This window comes from Schistocerca gregaria, chromosome X (assembly GCF_023897955.1).
Source record: "Schistocerca gregaria isolate iqSchGreg1 chromosome X, iqSchGreg1.2, whole genome shotgun sequence".
Taxonomy (NCBI): Eukaryota; Metazoa; Arthropoda; class Insecta; order Orthoptera; family Acrididae; genus Schistocerca; species Schistocerca gregaria.
The window spans coordinates 651,383,439-651,405,181 of record NC_064931.1 but is presented as its reverse complement, the minus strand read 5'-3'; the positions used below and the strand labels follow the sequence as shown (position 1 = coordinate 651,405,181).

The 21,743-nt window shown below is 39.8% G+C and overlaps 1 protein-coding gene across 1 annotated transcript in view; it reads right to left on the bottom strand.

Annotated features, from left to right (window-relative positions):
- The window catches only part of LOC126297497 (PI-PLC X domain-containing protein 1-like), a 98,748-nt gene that overhangs the window by 23,346 nt on the left and 53,659 nt on the right, over nucleotides 1–21,743 (bottom strand). Inside the window, exon 5 of the mRNA XM_049988382.1 lies at nucleotides 2,832–3,127. Coding sequence (XP_049844339.1) covers nucleotides 2,832–3,127 — 296 coding nt within the window. The remainder of the gene's footprint in view (nucleotides 1–2,831; nucleotides 3,128–21,743) is intronic.

The following is a 21,743-nucleotide window of genomic DNA, read 5'->3' as shown; positions in this document are numbered from 1 at the left end:
ATGACATGAGGGAAAGAGAGAGAGAAATTTGTCTTTCTCCTTTTAAATATTATGATTAGGGTATGTGAAAACATGATTGTAATCCATTAAATATGTACTAGCTTGATTGTTGTTTGAATAATAATGAAAATATAACTCTTTTTTTTATGTGTTCCTCAAATTTTATTTTCTAAGTGTATATCAAGTAATCATTCTGTCATTATGTTTGAATTATATTAAATTTAACATGCAATGCCTTGAAATGAATTAATTAGAAACATACTTTCATTTAACAATAACTACAAAAGATAGTTATCATTATGTTGGTTTGTCAGAATTAAACATTGGGCAGTTCCATTATATTAGTACAGAATGTTGCTAGCATTTCATGCTTGCAAAATTCTTCAGTGGGGTGGGGCGGTGCTATATGGTACAGATAAGTTCAAAACTGTAATTTCAGATTTTGCATAGTTTTAATCACATAAATAAAATGGTTTTGTACATTTATACACAAAATGTGCATTCAAACATGAATCTAACATAAATAGTATTAATTATATTATTTTTCATATATTGGATTTCTTTCAAAATTTGGTTATCCCTGTTTTAATTTCATTTAAAGTGACTGACATTAAATCCATTAATTATAAACTTTCAGTATAACTTCAGAAAAGATTATCAATAAGAAACACATTTTTATGTCAAAGGCTATTTGATAAATATGTTGTCATTGTACTTCCTGGCTACTAGTTCAAAGTCATAAGTTGACAGGAAGTGAGGTGTGAAGCTAGTTTTTATATTATGCATGTGATGCATCATGCTTCATATTGTTTATTCGAAGGATAAACATTTGGCAAATATGGACTAAATGAGTTGACAGTGAATATAAAAACCTGTGTTTTTTGTTATTTGTATTAATGTCCAACATTAGATGAACCCAATATCAATCATCAATTTTACATACCTTAAGACTGATGTGCCAAAAATATGAGGAAAAAGTAATGAACTTAAAGAAACAAGACAAGTCAGTTTTGCCACTGGAAGTACGATAACATTTCTAATCTGTCAACTCTGTTTTTCAGTTGTTTAAGAAGTTGAAGGAATCTGACCTGAGCCAGTTTATTGTAAAAGCAGAATTTGGGAAGACATTTCTGTTAGTGATAATATTTAGTATACTGAGAGATGGCATACTTTAGATGTGCAAAATAGAACACTTAAGTGAATAATATTACTTAGAAATGGAACATTTCTGGAAACAAACATCAATGACACTGCAAAAAACAATATAAAACAGGCAAAATTGCTAAGATAATACCCTATATCTACAAAGCTTCAGAACATCTGAATTTCAGTGAGGATTTCGATCTTGTAGAGACTTAACAGGGATGTATATTCGAAGGTTACATGACAAATTGGAAGGAGGAGACCTTATTAGCATAAGAAATGTAACAACAGGAGTAAATAGTACACTTGAGAAAATACATTTATACTCACACTCAGTGCACTAGTGTTACCAGGTTGTGACTCTCTTTTCACAACACAATGAGGTGCTTTATATACCAACATTGTGGATACATGGCCATAAATTGCAAGTGTGAGGCAACTTACGGCAAATGTGGAAAGATTGTATATGGACCTTGAACTATGTGTTCATTTTCTATATATTTTGCATGAAATGCACTGGGAAGCACACAGTACGTAGTCACAAGTGCTCAGCTTTCACTGAGGGGGGTGGGGGGGAAAAGAGACTAAAGGTCACAAAACAGGCCCCTTATGACAAAGTGAAAAAAGCCTATGATTCTATTAAACTGATTGTCCTCGCAGCACCTTTTGCAGCAGTGACTATAAACACACTGGATTTAAGAAATTCTTCAGCACAGATCTCATTTGCAGAACTTTGGACAAAAATATGTACCTATTAGTGCAATAAGATCAATTGCGTGTATCAGCTAATCGGAGGAGGATGCAAGATGATGATAAGTCTGTTTTTCATAGTGTAACTTTACCAAATGATAAAGCATATAGCAGAAAAGTTAAAAGGCTGGCCATTAGAATCTTTGTAATGTGGTCAGTTCAACTAACCAGCTTGTCATGTTTCAGATGTCACAATAACAGAATCTTCTACTGAGTAAAACTTACTGCACATCATTGTCTGGATAACAGAGTTGAAGAGAGAAAGGGGTGGAACTGTGTTCTGGAAATACCATCTGTTTAATGCAGTCTGGCAAAACTCTTTAAACAAGGCACAAGGCTGATTCACATATATTCTGGGTGTTGACATACGGCTATGAACCTTGGACAATGGGTGAGTGACCAAAACCCAGTAGAGATATGGAACTTCAGGGTAACAGGTAGCAAACCAGTAGGGATAAGATGTGAAACACAGGAGGCATTTGAAAAAGATTATACAAGATCTAGAACTAAGTAAGGACTGAAGGACAGGGGACTGTCTTTGAGAAGTGAGACATCCCTCACATCTTGTATACCATGAAGCAGACGCAGCAAACATTAATCATGCAAGTGAATAATATGAAAGCATATCACTGCTGTTGTTATTAAATTAGTTTATGTTACTTGGTAGTAATCTATGATCCAGCAGTTAAACACAATCTGTGTACTGAAATAACAGAAACCAATTTCTCTCATATGTTTCCTCTCTAAGTCTAGAGTACAGTTGGTGTCACTTTGAAAACTGGAGATCATGCACCACAACCTTCAGTTGTTTGTTTCTCTCTCTAAAGAATATTTGAAAAAAAATACATTTAATTGCAGACTTTAAGAAAAGTTGTAACAGAAGACCTCCAGCTTTTCGAATAAATTTTTACACAATATTACCAACAAATTACCCTTACCTGTCGTTGTTACAGAATCATTGTATGCCACAATAAGAGTACGTCCAGTGTGCCACACGTCAGCCAATGTAGAATTGTAGGTAATGTTGTCGAATGACAGTATGTAATCACCAAGCTCAGAATACAGCAATGAAACAAATTCACGGTGTAGGTCTGTGTTTTTTTCAAATCCCATGGGGAAGTGGTGAATGTCAAGTATGACTATTTCATACTTTGCCCTCTTCAAGAATTCTTTAATATCCTTAAGCACAGGCAGCAGATGATTTGCATGAGGCAGGCTATGATTCGCCGAGCATCTAAACAGTTTATTAGTAAATTTAAGTTGGAATATATTTGATATAATTTAATTGTTGTATCATTATAACACAATTTTTTTCAAATATTGAAATTATTATTTACTATTTGCATAATCAGACAATCCTATTTTTATCTAATCACACAGAAATATATGTATGTATAAATAGTGCTCTTTTAGTCACCGTGAACAATGAACTCATTCTCTGGTTGTAATTTGTTTATTTTATGCTCTGTTTTTCTTGTAAATTCTACATTCTACTTACTGTGACTCTTTTTGGAGCCATAAAGGAAAATAAAGTTCTCCACAACTAAATATTTCTATTTTCATTGGTGGGAAGGGGGAGGGGGGAGGGGGATGCGCTGGCTACCCAGAGAGAGGAAGTCGTAGATGTAACTAGGTACTGTACTGAGCAGTACTGTGAATGATGCTGTGTTGCCAGATTAGAACTGGAAACTGTCCTTTGTTGTAGTAGTAGTAGTAGTAGCAGTAGTAGTAGTAGTAATTAATAAACAATTAACATGGCACCTATGGGGAAAAATTCGAAAGTTCCTTTCTCTGCTACTATCAATTCTTTTAAAACTGTATTTGCTTTTAAACAATAATAATCATAAACAATTAGACTCATTATTGTTCACTTTCAACCTATACCTTATGATGTCATACTTAGCAAGTGTATATGGGCACAGCAAGACCTTAACTGTTAATCTGTTCCTTGACCTTGCTTGATGACAATGGGCTGAATATATGATCTGCCTGATCGCAACAGTCAAATGACAACCTTAAAACTCACTAGCAGAAAAACACTAAATGGTCACATCCAGGTTAAACATATTACAATAATAAATACTGAATCTATTAATTTGTTTAGAAACCAATTACATCAGGAACTGTGGGAGGAAGTGCCAGCCAACACAGCACATGGGAAATTAAATTCATTCTTGAAATTATTTCTTGAATGTTTTGAAATCTGCTTATCCCAAAGACGGATTTAAACCAAACCAACATGTAGTTGGATATCATGTCAAAATAAGACGAGAGATTGTATGAGTACCCTAAGCAAAATACTTGTTCTGTGTAGTCTTAATACCCATTTCAAAGGATACCAATGAATACCAAAACAAATTATTTTATACAGAAAAAAACTAGAAAATGACAATGTGTAATTTAAAGAATAAAACCAAAGCCATATGGAAAATTATAAGAAGAGAAATGAGTGTGAGGTCAATTAACCACACTAACATAGAGATGATTATGGAAAACAGTAAACTAACTGATCCCAGACAAGTGGCTAGTGCATTCAACCATTATTTCTCAAGCATGGCACAGCAGTTGATAAACACAAATCATGACAAATAGCCATACAGTAAGAGAGAACATTCAAATCAAAAAATTCATGGAAAGGCATTATTCATGTATCCAGCAACACCTGTAGAATTGCCAAAAATCATTAAAGGATTGCCTACCAGTTTGTTTTATCAGGCTTCATCAAAATGTTCCTTAGAAGATTAACTGGCTTCTTAAATAAAGGAAGGCTGATAAGACTCACATGGATTCAGAGTTATATAGTCAACCCAGTTAGCAATTTTTTCTTTTTAAATGTAATGTGATAAGCAACCTGTATCTGGGATATTTCTTGACCTAAGTAAAATCTCTGATGTTATTGATCGAGACTGTCCCTTGCATAAATTAAATAATTATGGAATTCTGAAAGGTGGATCCAATCATATCTCAATAATTGTCAAAAAATTACAGGTGTAAAATACGAAGACAGTGAAACAAACAAAATTTCTAGTTTTTTTGCAGTAATGACTAAAACATAAAGTATGGAGTCCCACAAGGCTCAGTTCTAGGAACAGTCCTATTCCTGCTGTATGCAAAAGACTTGACTGGTAAACTACATGATGGAATAACAGTAATCCTTGACAATAACTCTGATATTCTAATTAAATCACATAGAGAGGAAAATCTGCAGGAAACTGCAACATCGATTATGCATGGCTTAGCACAGTGATTCAGGACCAATAGGCTGAAAAAGATGTGGCAGTTAAACCTCCATCCTGCAAACCCTGTTTCACCACTGATATTACTGTCATACAAATATTTATGCATGCATGTTCAGGAGGATTGTAAGTGGGAAATGCACCTTACCACTCAAAATAAAAAACTGAATACACTATACAAAAGTAGTTTCATGTGGTCACAACAAAAGTGACGATGATCGGTGCTTAATTGGCTCATATTCCTTGGCAGCTGCCTGCCTGCACAAGAGTAGCGCACATTTTTCTTGCTGTTTCTATTGTGTTCTATTGTATTTGTGTGTCCTACCAATTTTTACCATGTCTGAGCTGTCACAGGAAATATCTATGAAAAAATTGCACAGTTTCAGGTACAGCAGATTGAATGCCTGCTGCTCGCTGTCAGTCAATTGATCTCTTTACTGAACAAGCATGCAGTACTGCTGCCATTAGATGCTCCAAAAATTTTCCCATATCACAGCCAGAACAAAGAATGGGTAAACTACTGGGTGCAATTAGAAGCATACTTTTCTGCCTACCAAATAACAGGTATGGAGCACAATGCTTACTTTTTGTCCAATGTTTGTCCTGATGTCTAAAACATCAGTGTTGAACTGTGTGCTGAAACTGTTCCTGAGACGGTCATGTACAGAAGATATCGCCGCCGTTCCAAACAAACAGTCTACAAGACCATCGAGAACATCGAATTCGCTACAACAGCTGGAGACAAGAAGAATCGAATTCCAGTTAAGTCTGTTGCCTGCTGTTTTCGTCAGTTGTAGACTTAATTTTAGTCTAGATATAAACGATTCTTTTGGTCATGGTAACGGTTGGTGAAATTGCTAGTTGAATATTGTGATAGCGAATTTAATGTAGCAGCTGCGCAGTTAAAATTTTTTCATCTGAAGTAGAAACCTGCTCAGTCAGTCACGCAATGGGTAGAGGAACTCAAAGGTCTCACCAGACACTGCAAGTTTAAGTGTTTGTGTGGCATTTATTATAGTGAAGTCATGTGGCATGATGATATTACACAGAATGTGTCTGATGCACACTTTCCTGCAGTGATTCTAAAACTGTATGACCCTTATTTGAAAATAGTACTGTCTGTAGTGGAATCTCAAACAATTGTGGACTCAACAGAGGTTGATTTTGAGGCTCCATTGACCTCTTTTGTTCATGGGGCATGAGACACTCAGTCTCAAGTGCAGAATAGTGTTCCAGGAGTTCAGAAAGGAGCTCAGACAAACATTAAGAACAGTAGAAGTAACAACTTTCAGTTTTCTAGTATACAATGTGTATTACAACACTCTGGTAGAAAATCGTGTCCTTCATGTTTCTCTAGGCATCATCAGCAAGGCTGCCCTTGTAATGCTAGTTGCTTTTAATGAGGATGTGAAGGTTACATTCAATCTGTGTGTGTGTGTGTGTGTGTGTGTGTGTGTGTGTGTGTGTGTGTGTGTGTGTGTGTGTGTGTGTGCTGCAGACAGGGAGAGGGCAACAGTTGCTGCCGTGCTAGCATGTGGCAACCACAAGTGTTCACAGTGCAAGTCAAAATGATTCAAATGGCTTTGAGCAATAAGGGACTTAACTTTTAAGGTCATCAGTCCCCTAGAACTTAGAACTGCTTAAACCTAACTAACCTAAGGACATCACACACATCCATGCCTGAGGCAGGATTCGAACCTGCGACCGTAGCAGTCGCGCTGTACCGGACTGAAGCACCTAGAAGCGCTCAGCCACTCCGGCCGGCACAGTGCAAGTCAAACCAAGTATTTCAAACTATGGAAAGATTGTATTGCAATATGCAGGCAGGTGAACAAACTTTTATTTCATTTAAAAGTGCAGCATAATACAATCATGCTATAGTTTGACACTAGTACTTCTGTTTTCCTGATAGACATTTGTGCCTGAAGTGGTAGCCCATTGCTTCAGCTGCCTACTTCTATTAAGTCTGCCTACAGTGGTCAAGAAATTCCAGTCCTTGGCAGGTGTAGTTTGTCAGCAACTTTCCAGGGAGTGACAAAGTGCGTTTCTTTTCATGAACTCAATTCTAAAAATAGTGCAAACATAATTGGGTTGGATTTGATTTGTTCGACTTGTACATTCAGAACAATGTGTTATAGATCAGTGTTTCTGTGCCTCTAACTAATATCTCTGACTTGTGTAGTAAGTACACGGAACTACAGGGACCAAGTAGAGGAAGGGCTAAAGACTTCGAAGCGCACATCACCCTGAAGGATAATGCATAGAATAAATTTTTTCATATGCTTCCTATCCCCTTTACAATATGTGAAAAAGTTGTTCAGAGTTGCAATGATGGCAAGACAATGGAGTTATCAAACTTGTTTCTGGAAGCCAATGACCATCACCCTCGGTCATTCTGAAGACTTCTTCAGGTAGTTTACATTTGTGTGCTGACTTTAAGGCAACAGTAAACCCACAGACTATTCTTATCTTCTTCCACATCCTGAGGAATTGATGGACACACTGAACTAGGGCAGATACTTTGCGAAGATGGATTTGCAAAAAACGTTTGTAAGTTGCCTTTGGATGAACAGTCCAAGCAATAGTTCATGATAAACACTCACTTAGGTTTGTCCAGTTTCAAAGGCTACTGTTCAGAAGTGCTTCAAGCTACTGCAATTTTTCAGTGATTTCTGGAACAGTTGACAGCAAAAGTCCCTTCTTGTACTAACTATCTGGATGATATTGTGATCACAGGTCATATGCCTGTAGGACATTCAGCAAATTTAGACTGTTTGTTTCAAGTTCTTTATGCACCTGGCTTTAAGTGTAATAAGGAAAAGTGCTCCTTCTTCCAGAAAGAACTGAACTCTCTAGGTCACATAATAAGCACACAGGGTATACAGCTGACTCCATCACACTTGGCTGTGATTAGAGATCTGTTGATGCCTCATATCATCAAGGAGCTTCAGTCAGTCAAGGGGAAGCTCACCTATTATATAAAATGTATTGGTAATGCTGTGCACATTGCTGCTGTGCTTAACTGGCTGCACCAGAAAAATGTTCCATTTGTGTGATCCAAACATTGCCAGAATGCATTTCAACAACTGAAAGTCATAGATGTTTTATTCACTTTGCATTTTTATGGGACTGGAGGTGTGCTCTCCCATAAGGTTGGTTCTTCTGTCAAACCTATTGCTTTTGCATCAAAAACTCTTAACAAAGTGCAGTGTAACTACAGTCAGCTTGAAAAAGAGGCCTCGCTATTACTTACGGTGTTACAAAATTCCAACAGTATCTGTATGGTCAAAAGTTCCATTTGCTGACAAATCATTGGCAATTGATGGCCTTGTTCAATCCTGCCATGCCTGTCCCACCTCAGACAGTGAACATTGGGGTCTGATATTGTCCAATTATTAGTATGAGTTATTGTATAGGTTCATTGTCCAAAATTCAAATGCTGTCATGTTTACTGGTTGGTACCAATACAGCATTTGCTTTGTCTGAAGAACCATGTTCTCACATTATTTGTCAGGATATACAGTATCTTCAAAATTTTCCTCTCAACTTTCAGCATGTTGCTGCAGCATGTACTTCTGGTGCGGCTCTTCATGTTGTTTTGCAGTATGTGTGCCATGGGTGGCTATGTAGTTTGAAAGAAACTCCCCAGCCAGTGGCACGATGCTATTTTTCTCATCATTATGCACTTTCCACGTGAGATGTTCTTATATTGCATACAGAGAATGACCGTGCACATGTTATGATTCCTCAAACTCTAAAGCAAAAAGTTTTGTCTTTATTGCACCAAGGTCATTGGTGCATAGTTCACACAAAGCAACTTGCATGGATACTGAGATTGAGCAAATGACTGCTCATTGCAAAGTTCATGTGGAAAATCAGTCAGCTCTGCTGCAACACTTTTTTGAGTAGCCACATCTGTCTCAAATGTGGTGTGGGTCCCTATGATATCCGTCACTACTGCAAGTATGGTATCAGCTTTGTCTTCTGTTTTGTGTCTTGAAGCTCTTCCCAAGATCATTGTCTTGGACAATTGTCCACAATTCACATCAGCAGGTTTCCAAGAGTTTTGTGCCACCAGTAGCATACACCATGTTACCACTGCATCTTTTCATCCACAGACTAATGCTGAAGGTAAACAGCTTGTTCAAAAGTCACAGAGAGAAACTCCATACCTCCCATACACAGGAACAGGCACTGAACATTTTTCTATCCTCCTACTGCTCCTTGCCACATGATGAGAAATCACCAGCAGTATTATGACTTGGTTAAAGGCACATTGTGGAAACAATTTTTTTCCAGTGCAACAAAGTCTCAGCGTCAGGATTAAGCCTTTTACAAAGTCTTAGGAAAGAAATAGTGTTGGGTGCGTGGGCTCATTACCAAGGCACACAGATATTCATCTTATGTCATCCATAATTCTGCTGGGCTACTGAGGCACCACCAAAACCAGCTGCACTGCACCTGTGAGTATGTAAGTGAATCTGCTTGTCCAGAGACCCAGCACACTGCTGGGGTCCTCACCCACTGTCGCAGCCATCTCTTCACCAGTCGTGGCTGGCACCATACACTGTGATGCCCGTGGAGATTGACGCCCAGCCACTAGCGCTGACATCTGCCCAACTGATGTCCATGGACAAGGTCTCTGCAGAAGGTCATCATGCATCTCCATAAGATCCTCATGCCATCCAACTGACTACAGTGTCTGTATCTCTGGATGTGTGCATGCACCCTGCGACTGGTTTTTTGGCTGGTGTTCCTGGTCAGCCTTGCATTGGATACCAGGGTGTGGGCAGGGACGTGCCATTGGCCACAGTTACCCTCCCTGCATCCTCATCTGCATCCACATCCAGTCCTCCTTTCCCCCCATCCCCTGTTATAACGTACATCCACCCTACATGACAGTGCGGCGGAGGTTGGTGAATGGGGTGTGGGGTTGGTGAGTGAGTGAGTGTGTGTGAGAGAGAGAGAGAGAGAGAGAGAGAGAGAGAGAGAGAGAGAGATCATCCAGATTGTGGTGCCACACTAAAGTCAGCAACGCATATCAGTACCACAGAAATTAGTGTGGGGGCGCTGCAATCTGCAACAGAACATGCGAGATGCTTCTGAAGATCGTATCTATCCCCTAGCATTGCAGTGCCCTTGCATTGAGGCTAATATAGGACCAAGCTTGGAAGAGCTCTGGCCTACGGCCCAGTTTGTGACCTCATCTGGAGGTGTCACCATCACAGTGTAGGACCAACAAGTTGTTAAAGTTTCTGATGAAGCTGTACTTTAGTACATGCTGGACATTGTGCCTCAAGAGAACAGTTTGTTAGTTTGTTGCTTAGAGCATTAAGTAATGGTTCCATAGTCAATGACAGTTGTAAGTTATACAGGACTCTTGTCGCAAAGAAATGTGTTAAAATTAACTAAAACTTTTATTCATTTGTGTCATAAAGTGAACTATTACTTCATGTGTTCTATACTCATGCTCATAAATTAAGGATAATTGCATAATGTGGTGCCATATAATGTGACACTACACAAAAGTGGCGCTAATACCATACACACATAGGGAACACACACAACACAGATCTGGAAGTCCACGGTATTGGTGATAAGTTAAGAAAACCATTCCAAAACACATGTGCTACAAAACGCTACTGATTCCTGCACATGTACCCCAACATCAATATGGGGTATGATCACCATGCGCACATACATGGGCTGCACAGTGGGTTGGAATACTCTGGATCAGATGGTCGAGCAGCTGCTGGGGTATAGCCTTCCATTTTTGCACCAGTGCCTGTCGGAGTTCCTGAAGTGTTGCAAGGGTTTGAAGACATGCAACGACATGTCAAGCGAGAGCATCCCAGACGTGGTCGTTGGGGTTTAGGTCTGGAGAACAGGCAGGCCACTCCATTTGCCTGATATCTTCTGTTTCAAGGTACTTCACCATGATGGGAGCTCGGTGGGGCTGTGCATTATCATCCATCAGGAGGAAGGTGGGACCCACTGCACCCCTGAAAAGCCAGACATACTGGTGCAAAATGACGTCCCGATACACCTGATCTGTTACAGTTCCTCTGTCAAAGACATGCAGGGGTGCATGTGCACCAATCATAATCCCACCCCACCCCACAGCATCAAACCACGACCTCCATACTGCTCCCTTTCAAGGACATTAAGGGGTTGGTATCTGGTTCCTGGTTCACACCAGATGAAAACTCAGCGAGAATAACTGTTCAGACTATATCTGGACTTGTTTGTGAACATAACCTGGGACCACTGTTCCAATGACCATGTACTATGTTCTTGACACCAGGCTTTATGGGCTCTCCTTTGACAATGGGTCAGTGGAATGCACCTTGCAGGTCTCTGGGAGAATAAACCATGTCTGTCCATTCGTCTATAGACTGTGTGTCTGGAGACAACTGTTCCAGTTGCTGCGGTAAGGTCCCGAGAAAGGCTACCTGCAGTACTCCATGGCAGTCTGCGGGCACTGATGGTGAGATATCAATCTTCTTGTGGTGTTGTACACTGTGGAAATCCTGTACTGTAGCACCTGGACATGTTTCCTGTCTGCTGGAATTGTTGCCATAATCTTGAGATCACGCTTTGTAGCACACGGAGGGCCCATGCTACGACCTGCTGTGTTTGACCAGCCTCCAGTCACCCTAGTATTCTACCCCCCATAACGTCATCAATATGTGTAATTTGGGCCATTTTCAACACACAGTCACCATTAGGACATCTGAAAACATCTGCACACTTCCTCACTGCCCTGTACTTTAACATGCACCAACACATCTCTGCATATATGAACTCCTACCAGCGCCACCGTATGATGACCGCAGGTCAAATGCACCGCATGATCATACCCCGAGGTGATTTAAACATGCAAACCGCCCACCACAGCATTGTTTCACCATTTATCATCATTATCCTTAATTTATGAGCATGAGTGTAGTTTGATGAGACTTGTCCCAGAGCAATCAAGGAACCCACAGTTATGGCTGGACAAAAGTAGTTTTATCTCATCACAACAGAGAAAACCTTAAAGAAAGCCTCTTCAAACATAACTAATATATACACATATATGAAACTAGGCAGAAGCTAAATCTACACATAAACACAGTAAGTACTAACTTATGCCGAAGAGGAGTGTACCATATTGGAGATATATTACATTACCATATGCCTTCTTGCCTAAAATGCCTACCAACATTACATATATTTAAGCTAAGGTTGAAACAGTTATTGCTTGAACACTTCATTTCCCAAATATTGTTAATTATGTATTATACCACTTCACATTATAATTTTCTTTGTGTTTATCAAGTCATCTCAGCTATCAAATGTAGAAGCTATGTTGTATGTCAATTTATATTATTATGCACTTTGATTGTATCAATCGGCTGCTCAAGAAACCTAGCTCAGCGTGCTTTGCACTGAGAAGAATTTTTCACTTTGTTGACAGAACAATTATATTGTTGTCATATTTTACACATATCGAGTGTATAATTTCCACCAAGGCTTGGCAACTCTCATGGAAGTAAAATAAGGAGTTACTGAGTGGGGTATAAAAGTATACAATAAGTTTCCCATCAACATAAAAAAAGGAAATTAATAATGTACAAGTTTCAAAAGGAAATTAAAAGCATTCCTCATATATCAATTTTTTTAAATAAAATCAATGTATTCTTATTGTTAAAAGGGAATCCTTTGTGTAAGAATAGAGGAAAACTCTTAAAAGAAAAATGTGGTACTTTTACTTATGACATGATGATAAAATGTAAATTTATTTATGTCATTAGGATAAAATGTGTTAAAATACAGCCCAAATCACCTACAGATATAATCATGTATTATTCCCGCTGTACTATATTCATACAGCAAGTAACACTTTACTATTTGCTATCCTTCCTAGTGTAGCAATTTTACTGACCAGCCGTGTATATCAAGAAAGTAATTACCTAATATGTTAGCCTGTGGTGCACTTCATATTACAGTACCCGTTTGGATACCAGCTCATTTTCTGTTATATGAGAATGTAAGCATCCTTCTTCTTTCCATTGCTTAAATAAGACTGAACCCTACCAAATAACTTTCCTTTATTCCACAGTTTTCTAATTCATTCAGCAATATACAAGAAAAACAATAGAGGTCAATCAGGAAAAGAAATATGTTGGCTTTTGAACTGGACTTAGCAGAATAGACAATTTGCAAATAATGAACAAAAATTATAGAATGAAAAAATGAATATGAAATGCCTCTTTTTGTGATTTGTAGGTTGTGAGAAAGCTTTTTGACTCAGTTTCCACACAATTTGTATTCATAGCTTTTGAGAAACAATGCATTAATTTAAACTATATTAGAATGATGTGCACCTAAGATAGCAAGAGGTAGGGCAGGGGCAGTGTACCATGACTTATTACCCAGTAACGTCATTCTGCTGTGCTTGTCCATAGTGTATACTTCAGGGTATACATAGAACAATTAAATTGTTTTTCCATGTCAGTATAGGAATGATAAGGTTTTTCTTAGCATTTGTACACTACTGTTAGTGAAAATTGCAGCACTCATAAATAATGGTCTGGATCACTCCAAAACTGGAGGGTATACAGAACAGTGGAACAATAATAGATGATTAAGACTGGGGAAAGCTGGCATGCTTGTAGATCCAGCAGCACCATCTTTCATGTGGCATGCACAGGTCAGTGTCATGCCACCCTCAGACAGTACAGAACCATCAAATGAGTTGCAAGCAAGTGCTGGTATGACTCTTCAATGTCCAAGAAAGCAATATAAGTATCTCAGAGCATCTGAATGGGGCAGAATGATTGGCTTCTGGAAAAAGGATATGAGGAATGAGCAGATAGAAGAGGGTCATGCACAGTTACGAGTAGGTACTGGACACAGCATATGACCACAGAATGGGATGATCACTATCTTATCCATATGGCCACAACCAACAGAACAGCTGTGTCCACAGTGTTGGCTCAATCTTGGTCCACTGCAGTGGGTGTGGACATGTCTGTGTAGATGGTTCAACACCCTCTGCTGGGGCTGGACTAATGGCACACATGTTATTGTGTTGGCTTCCACTGACCAGAAATCACTGACACCTCAGACTGCAATGAGCACCTGAATGTCCTCACTGTGTACTGTGTGGCAGAATGAAGTGTTTTTTAATGAGTCCTATTTTGACTTGGCCTGCAGTGGATGATCAGCGGCATACGTGTTAGGTGTTACTGTGTTGAACACAATCGGGCAGATTGCAAAGTTGAGCAGCACAGAGGGCAAATGACAAATGTGACAGTTTGGGGTGATAATGACTATAATGTGCAACCTCATCTCCTACATGTTGAGGGCAATCTGAACAGCATCTACTATGCCAGGCAGGCTTTAGAGTCTGAAGTACTGCCCCTCGACATGCCTTTTTTCACCAGAGCATTGCCTGCCCACATGTGGCCAGGAAAGTGCAATCCTCCTTTGAAGAACAATGTGTACGACTGCTACTCTGGCTTGCATATTTGCCTGACATGTCGCCCATCAAACATGTCCAGTATATATTTGGTCAGCTACTTGATCATTTTGGTCCCTCTCCAAACATTGTTTGTGCTTTGTGGATGTGCATAAAAACTAGGTGGCAGTTTATACTCCCAGCAGCATATACAGGACCCCTCTGATTCCCTACCGCAGGGTCCAGAGACTCTGATTCTAGCATGTAGCTTCATGTCCTACTGAATTCTCTCTGTTGAAATCTTTAACAGATCTGTAATTCTAATCATGTGTGTGTTGTCTTGTCCCTTAACTGTGGAATAAATTTCATTGTAATCACAACTCCTCCTAAGAGTTGAAATGTTCACATTCTCTGCCTCGTGATGACCGGGTGTTGTGTGATGTCCTTAGGTTAGTTAGGTTTAAGTAGTTCTAAGTTCTAGGGGACTGATGACCATAGACGTTAAGTCCCATAGTGCTCAGAGCCATTTTGAAATGTTCACAAATGGTGGTGTAGTTTTTAATTATGAGTGACCTAAAGTGAACACACATAGTATTACACTAAGATGCAATAGCCATAGTCTTGCAAGTATCTAAATTTTTCAAGAGAGCATCTTAAAGAAGTGTTCCCTCATGGAGCATACCAAAGGATTGCCAGGTGCCAAGGCAGAGAACAGCTGGTGCTGATAGTGTGGGACAGAAAAACAGAGCACAATGGTGAGTCTGTAAAGTCTTCAGCATCTCTCTCTTTGAAGACTGCATACTATAGCTGCCCTCTAACTTGCATGACACTCTAGTGTGCTGCAGAATATACAGAGTGTCCCAGAAATGTGCAACAAACTATGAGGGGTTGTAGAGGCTGCCTTGAAAAACAAATTGAGAATAGGAACCCATGTCCAGAAACAACATCCAAAGACACTGCAGAGCATCAAAGTTATAGGCACCAGTTCCTGCTACTAGGCCACCTCTTTGGCAGCAGGTGTGACTTTTTATGCTGACCAACCATGGTGGAACATCTCGCAATGTTGACCGTTACTCAGTGGTTGCAACTGATTGCCGTGGTCACCAGTGCAAAGAAAGGCTTTGTCTCCTACAAATGTAATGCTCTGTTGCCTAGGTGGATGCCAGTTTCAGACATGGGTTTCCATCACAGTTTACTTTTCTCCTGGAACCCTAGGTCTCCAATGTTTTTCAGTAAACAGGAGAAAAATAAAATGGAGATGGAACTCTGTGTCCAAAACTGTCATCCACCATGGCAACAGAGCATTGCACTCATAGGAGACAATGCATGTCTACATAGCAGCTGGCTCAATCTTCTCTCCTGTGATAATGGCAGTCAGTCATGATTGTTTACTAACAAACAACCTTGCGAGACTTTCTGCCTATAGTCTTTCAGTGTAAAAGGTCACATTTGCTGATGAAGGGCTGGCCTAATGGCAGGCACCAGTGCCTATAACTTCAATGCTCTGTGGCAGCATTGGACATGGATTCCTATCCTCAGTTTGTTCCTCAAGACACCATCTACAACACCTCGAAGCTAATCACATTTCTAGGATGTTGTTCATATTTCAGTGCTACTTCTTCCATTAGACTTTTTCAGGATAGTGAGTAAGTCAGACCTGAAAGAGGAGTCTGGCAAGATGATTTCTTATCAAAACTATTTACAGTAACCTTAGGGCAACTTTTCAAATGCTCAAACAGGAAAAAAAGGAAGAACAAATACACGTTAGTGGAATGTGTCTGAAATACCTTAATTCTGCTGGTAACATTTTACTATTTGCCTCTAGCACACACAGACTTCAAAAACATGAACTTCATTGAACAACTTTAAAATTTGGCTTAAAAATCAATCACAATGAGATTAAAATGTTTCATAAAGGTATTAAACAGAAAATGGTGGGTTAGTTCCTGTATTTCAGGCAGTTAATAACAATAGCTGGATGGACAGAGAAATAAGGATGTTTCTGGAAACTAAATGTGGTTTTCAAACCTGAGCTTTTGATACATCAGAAATGGAAGCTTAAAATTATTGTGTGTTCTCAGTTCTGACTTAGGGTAGTGAGACATGAAATTCTAATTCAAAAAACATCCAAAACCTAGTGATCACTTTGTTAGCAGAGGATACTTATATTTTAGGAATTACTAGGAAGGACAATAAAACAAAAGGATGACTCAGTAATTACAACTACAGTGAAAGCAAATTGATGGTAGCCAGACCAAGGGAGCTCTTATCTGGATCATGATTTAATGTACAGTGGGCAAATGAGATTAAAAAATGTACAAGAACAACATAATGTGTATTTGTGCAGACTGTGCAGTATGGAAAAGTCTAGAGTAAACTTTTATCTGTCAGTTGCTGTCTAAAGTTTGATGATGATGATGATACCAAGTGTTGCAATATTTCAGCTATGTATTTCTAAGCTTCACCTGCTAGTCATGTCTATGACTAGCAGGTGAAGTTTTGTGTACATTTGTGTAGAAATGATATGTTTCCATGTAGCATAAATGTAAAACTGTCACCCACCCAAATGTTGGTTTCAACACTACACTGCTTTACTATGCATTATGCTATTGTAAGTCACTGTCTTCCTCTAATGTTTGAACTGACTGACTCAGCCAGTTAACCTATAATAAAATAACACTAACTCATATTTTTAACTTTTGCATTAATATTGATGTTTTTTATATAGTGTTCACGTTTGTTGTTGGCCACAATCAGCGCTTATGTGATACAGTTAGCTGATGTTACTGACAGTTTTTTTCCATATCACAATTCTATCACGTACAAGTTGTGTTAGAGTGTAAGAATGGTTCTGTGGATGCTCACAGTCAATAATGAAAAATGTGGTAATCCAAGGAGTCAAATCAGTGCTGACTTGCTTACAGTTGAAGAGAAACTGTGTGCCGAGCACTGCAGCCAATGAATGTGACAAGGATTTGCTTCACAACACTGTTGCGCTCTACATAAGCAGCTACTGTACCCTTATCCTTGCCAGAAGGTATACCATAAGAGCTCCAGCAACAATATTTGTCATTGAAGGTGCCACTGAAACCATTCTTTCAGATAATGGTTCACTTATTACACTGATGAGCCAAAACATCATGACAACTGCCTGGTGGTGTTGCTGGCAAGTGACAAGTGAAGAAAGTATGTAATCAAAGCAGAGCTGAATAGGAAATTATGTCAGTCAGGCTACAGGGCAAAAATGGGGAAATCCTCTGACATAAGCATCTTTCACTAATGAAAGATTGTTACAACCCAGTAACCAGGGAAAAAGCATCTCAGAAACAGCAAAACTGGTCACCTGTTCACATACTACTGGTTTACCTATATGAAGTGGTTGAAGGGTGGTTAAACCATGAGTAGTCCATGCCTCATCGCAGAATGTGAAGGTACCTGCTCAGTAAAGCAGGATAGGCTGTCTGCAGTTGCTGATCTAACAACAGAGCACAATGATGGTGCACCAAAGTATTTTGCAATACTGTTCAGCACCCACTGTTGAGCATTGGACTCCACAGCACACAACCCCTACATGTTTGCATGTTGACCCGATGACACTGTCAATTATAATCATACTGAACATGGGATCTTTGACCAGACTTTTCCATTGATACCTTGTCCAATCGCAATCATGTTTCTTGTTACACCAGGTCAAAGGTCATGCTAAGATATGCCATTATATTGGTGAAAAGCTGCACAAAACATGTACTGTGCCACAGATGCAGAATGGTGGAGGCAGTATTATGGTATGGGGGACATTCACCTGGTCTCCGATCAGACCTGTGGTATTAATCAAAGGCACCAATGACAACTTTGGACTGTGTTATCATTATTGTGGACCACCTCCAGCCCTCCATGTTTGATGTCTTCCCCTACAGCAATGGCATCTTCCAGCAGGATAACTGTCCATGTTAAAAGATCCTAATCATTCTACAGTCTTTCGAGGAACATGATAGTGAACTCATGCTGATGTCTTAGCCACCAAATTTGTCGGATCTGAACCCAATGGAACACATTTGCGGCACTACCAGGTGCCAGATCTACTCCTACAAGCAACTGACCCACAACTTAGAGGAACTGCATGACCTATGTACAGACATATAGTGTCACATACCTCCAGAAATCTACAAAGGACTTGTTTGATGAATGCCATACAGAACTGCTGGTGTATTGCATTTCAAAGGTGGACCAGCATGCTATTAAGCAGATGGTCATAATACAGGAGTCGCAAAATGATCTGACGGTTTTGCTGCCACATGAGTCAGTGAGTAGATTGTGCAGGGTGGTGGGAATAGGCGCATTTCAGAACATACATGTGGACATTTTTAGTAACCATGTAGCAGTGTTGGTTGAGCATTGCATGTTTGTTGTCGAGACATTTTTTAAAAGTGGTGATTCCTGTGTTGCTGTGCAGCAGCAGTTCCATAGGCATTTTAATTTAGGTCCATGAGGAAAAGTTCTGACAAGCAAGAGTAACTTCAGAGCTACCTGGTTCAGCACTGGAACAGAAGTTGACAGGCAATCCCAGGTCAGCCTGAATGCCAGAGAATATTGATAGGGTAAGAGAAGCTGTGGAAGTCAATCTTTGGTGGCCAACCCATAAACAAGCTGTTGTTTTGCATATGTCTGACTGCTCAGTAAGAGGAATTGTGCCATTTGATCTGCATTTCCCTCAAAACAAAGTTGCTATTGTTCAGCAGTTAAAGCCCAATGACTTTTCAAAGCAAAAAGCTGTTTTAGAGCAAATGATTGATTTGATGAGCCACGAGACACATTTCCATCTGGAGGGTTATGTAAACAAGCAGAACTTATTGGTTAGCTACAAATCCTGAAGAACTGCATGAACGTGTACATAGTCCTAAGGTCATTGTGTGGTGCAGTGTACCAAACACTTGTGTCATTGGACCATACTTCTTTATTAAGAGGATGGTCAAACTGTTACAGTCAATTGGCAATGTTATCTGTTGATGTTACAAAACTTCGTGATCCCTGAACTTCAGAGAAAACACTTGGTGCACAGCAGAATGTGGTTGCAGCAGGATGGGGCAACTGCCCACACAGCCAATGAGGTGATGGGCTTTTTTCAAAAGTAATTTTCATGGCTGAGTAATCTTGCATTTTGGGGATATTGCATGGCCAGCATGCTCCCTTGATCTAAATGCTTGTGATTTTTTTCTTGTGAGGTTTCTTGAAATTGAGAATCTACACAAACAAGCCCTGCACAATTCGCGAACTTGAGGTGGCCATAACTCAAGAAATCGCCAGCCTGTCACCTGCAATGTTAGGAGAGGTGTTGGACAGTTTTGGTGCAAGACTGGAAGAGTGCTTCATCACAGAAGGGCACCATTTGAAGGACGTCATCTTCAGATCTTTACCTGATGAAATCGGTTGTTCCAATGCTGTTTTCTTTCATTTTCATTAATGCCATTCTGTAATAACCATTAAAACATTTTTATCACAGTTAACATTTGTGTTATTTGTACTTTAAAACCATCAGATCTCTTTGCCACTCCCTGTACATGGCTCACCAGTATACATCAGTCTAGTTTGCATCATTCTGCTTCGAGACTGATATTCAACACCCCATGACAATCACATTACACCCAACATTGAACTCTCAAGCAGAGCATATTCTGAGGAGCTTTAAGACAAAGATGTCACTAAAGAATAGAAAAATGAATGAACCTTTGTTAAGGTTAAGCTTCTTGACTACCCAAAGATCCACTGCTGCCAACACATACAGCTGAGATTTTACACAACCACCACTGTCACTTCCTGCTGGATCTACTCCTTCTCTGCTTCCAATGGCACACATCAATCAGCTGTTTTTTAAGCTGGGACTTTGTTGGAGAGCAGAAATTTAGGCCTAGCCCTGGATAGACTAATAGCACAATCATAGCTCACTGAGAATCTTCTCTGTCACAGCCCAATGCAAAACTTTGGTATGCTAGCACAACTAGCTGAGATCACAATCATCAGAGGAGAGTTCTATGCTCCACTCAGTGCCAGTTTAGACCTTCAGTTGGCTCATGCACTATGCCATCCCTTTGCTGGTCTCACCACATCATCAGTACAACCTGCAGCCTTGACATGACTGTGTTTCAATCACCTACTTTGTAACGGCTTTGGCACCATGATAACCTGCCATGGTAGGTTTGAAGTTTGATGTAGATCCAGCTGTTACCTCTCTCTACCTTTACCTCTACCTCTATGCCTCTACATTTGCCTACCCCTCGCCTTGGTGTGCTAGCAGAACTAGCTGAGATCACGACCATCAGAGGAGAGGTCTAACTCCAGTCAGTGCCAGTTTAGACCTTCTACACCTCTACCTCTACACCTAACCCTATGCCTCTACTTCTACCTCTACCTCTACCTCTACGCCTTCTGCCTCTCCACTAGCCATGTTGTTTCCTGCGGGGGCCTCACTAGCCAGTAGAACATCATTTGGCAGGGGTCTGGCAAGGATCTCAGTGGCTCCTACCCCTCATTGCCATATCAGATTCCATTCTGGTACATTAGCATACCCACAGGCTGATAACATGAGGGGAAGGGTTTGCTATCCCCCCTAAGACAGCAGTACAGAGGAGCTCACAATTGTTGTCATACTGCTGAGAGAGCCACCAGCGGAACACCCCAAGCACTGTTGTGTGCCAACTTCATCACATCTCTTGGGTAGCCCCTCTGCCAGTTGTTTTTAGATAACTGCTAGACCAGCATTTTGGATTATCACAGTGGACACGTTTATGCTTGCTTGAGCTGATTTTTAGCTGTTTATTTCAAACTTATGTATTGAAACTTGTGCTATGGATTGGTCTTGCTTGGAATGTTCCTTCACAGAATTTCTCTCCAGCCTACAATGACTCTGCAGATCTATGCTTTACATTGTGCAGGGTTTGGACAAAAATATGGAAGCAATGCAAGAAGTGCATGCTTGGACATAAATGCAGATGGGTGCTTCTGTAGCCAAGGGAGCTGAAGTGTTTTGTGTTTCAAAAGGCACCATATCAAAGATGTATACCACATACAGGGAACGCAGGAAAACATTATCTGCTTAGCAACAACACAGATGAAATGTGTGTTGAGTGATCATAACAGATGATAATTGAAGATGATTCTTAGGAAAATAAAAG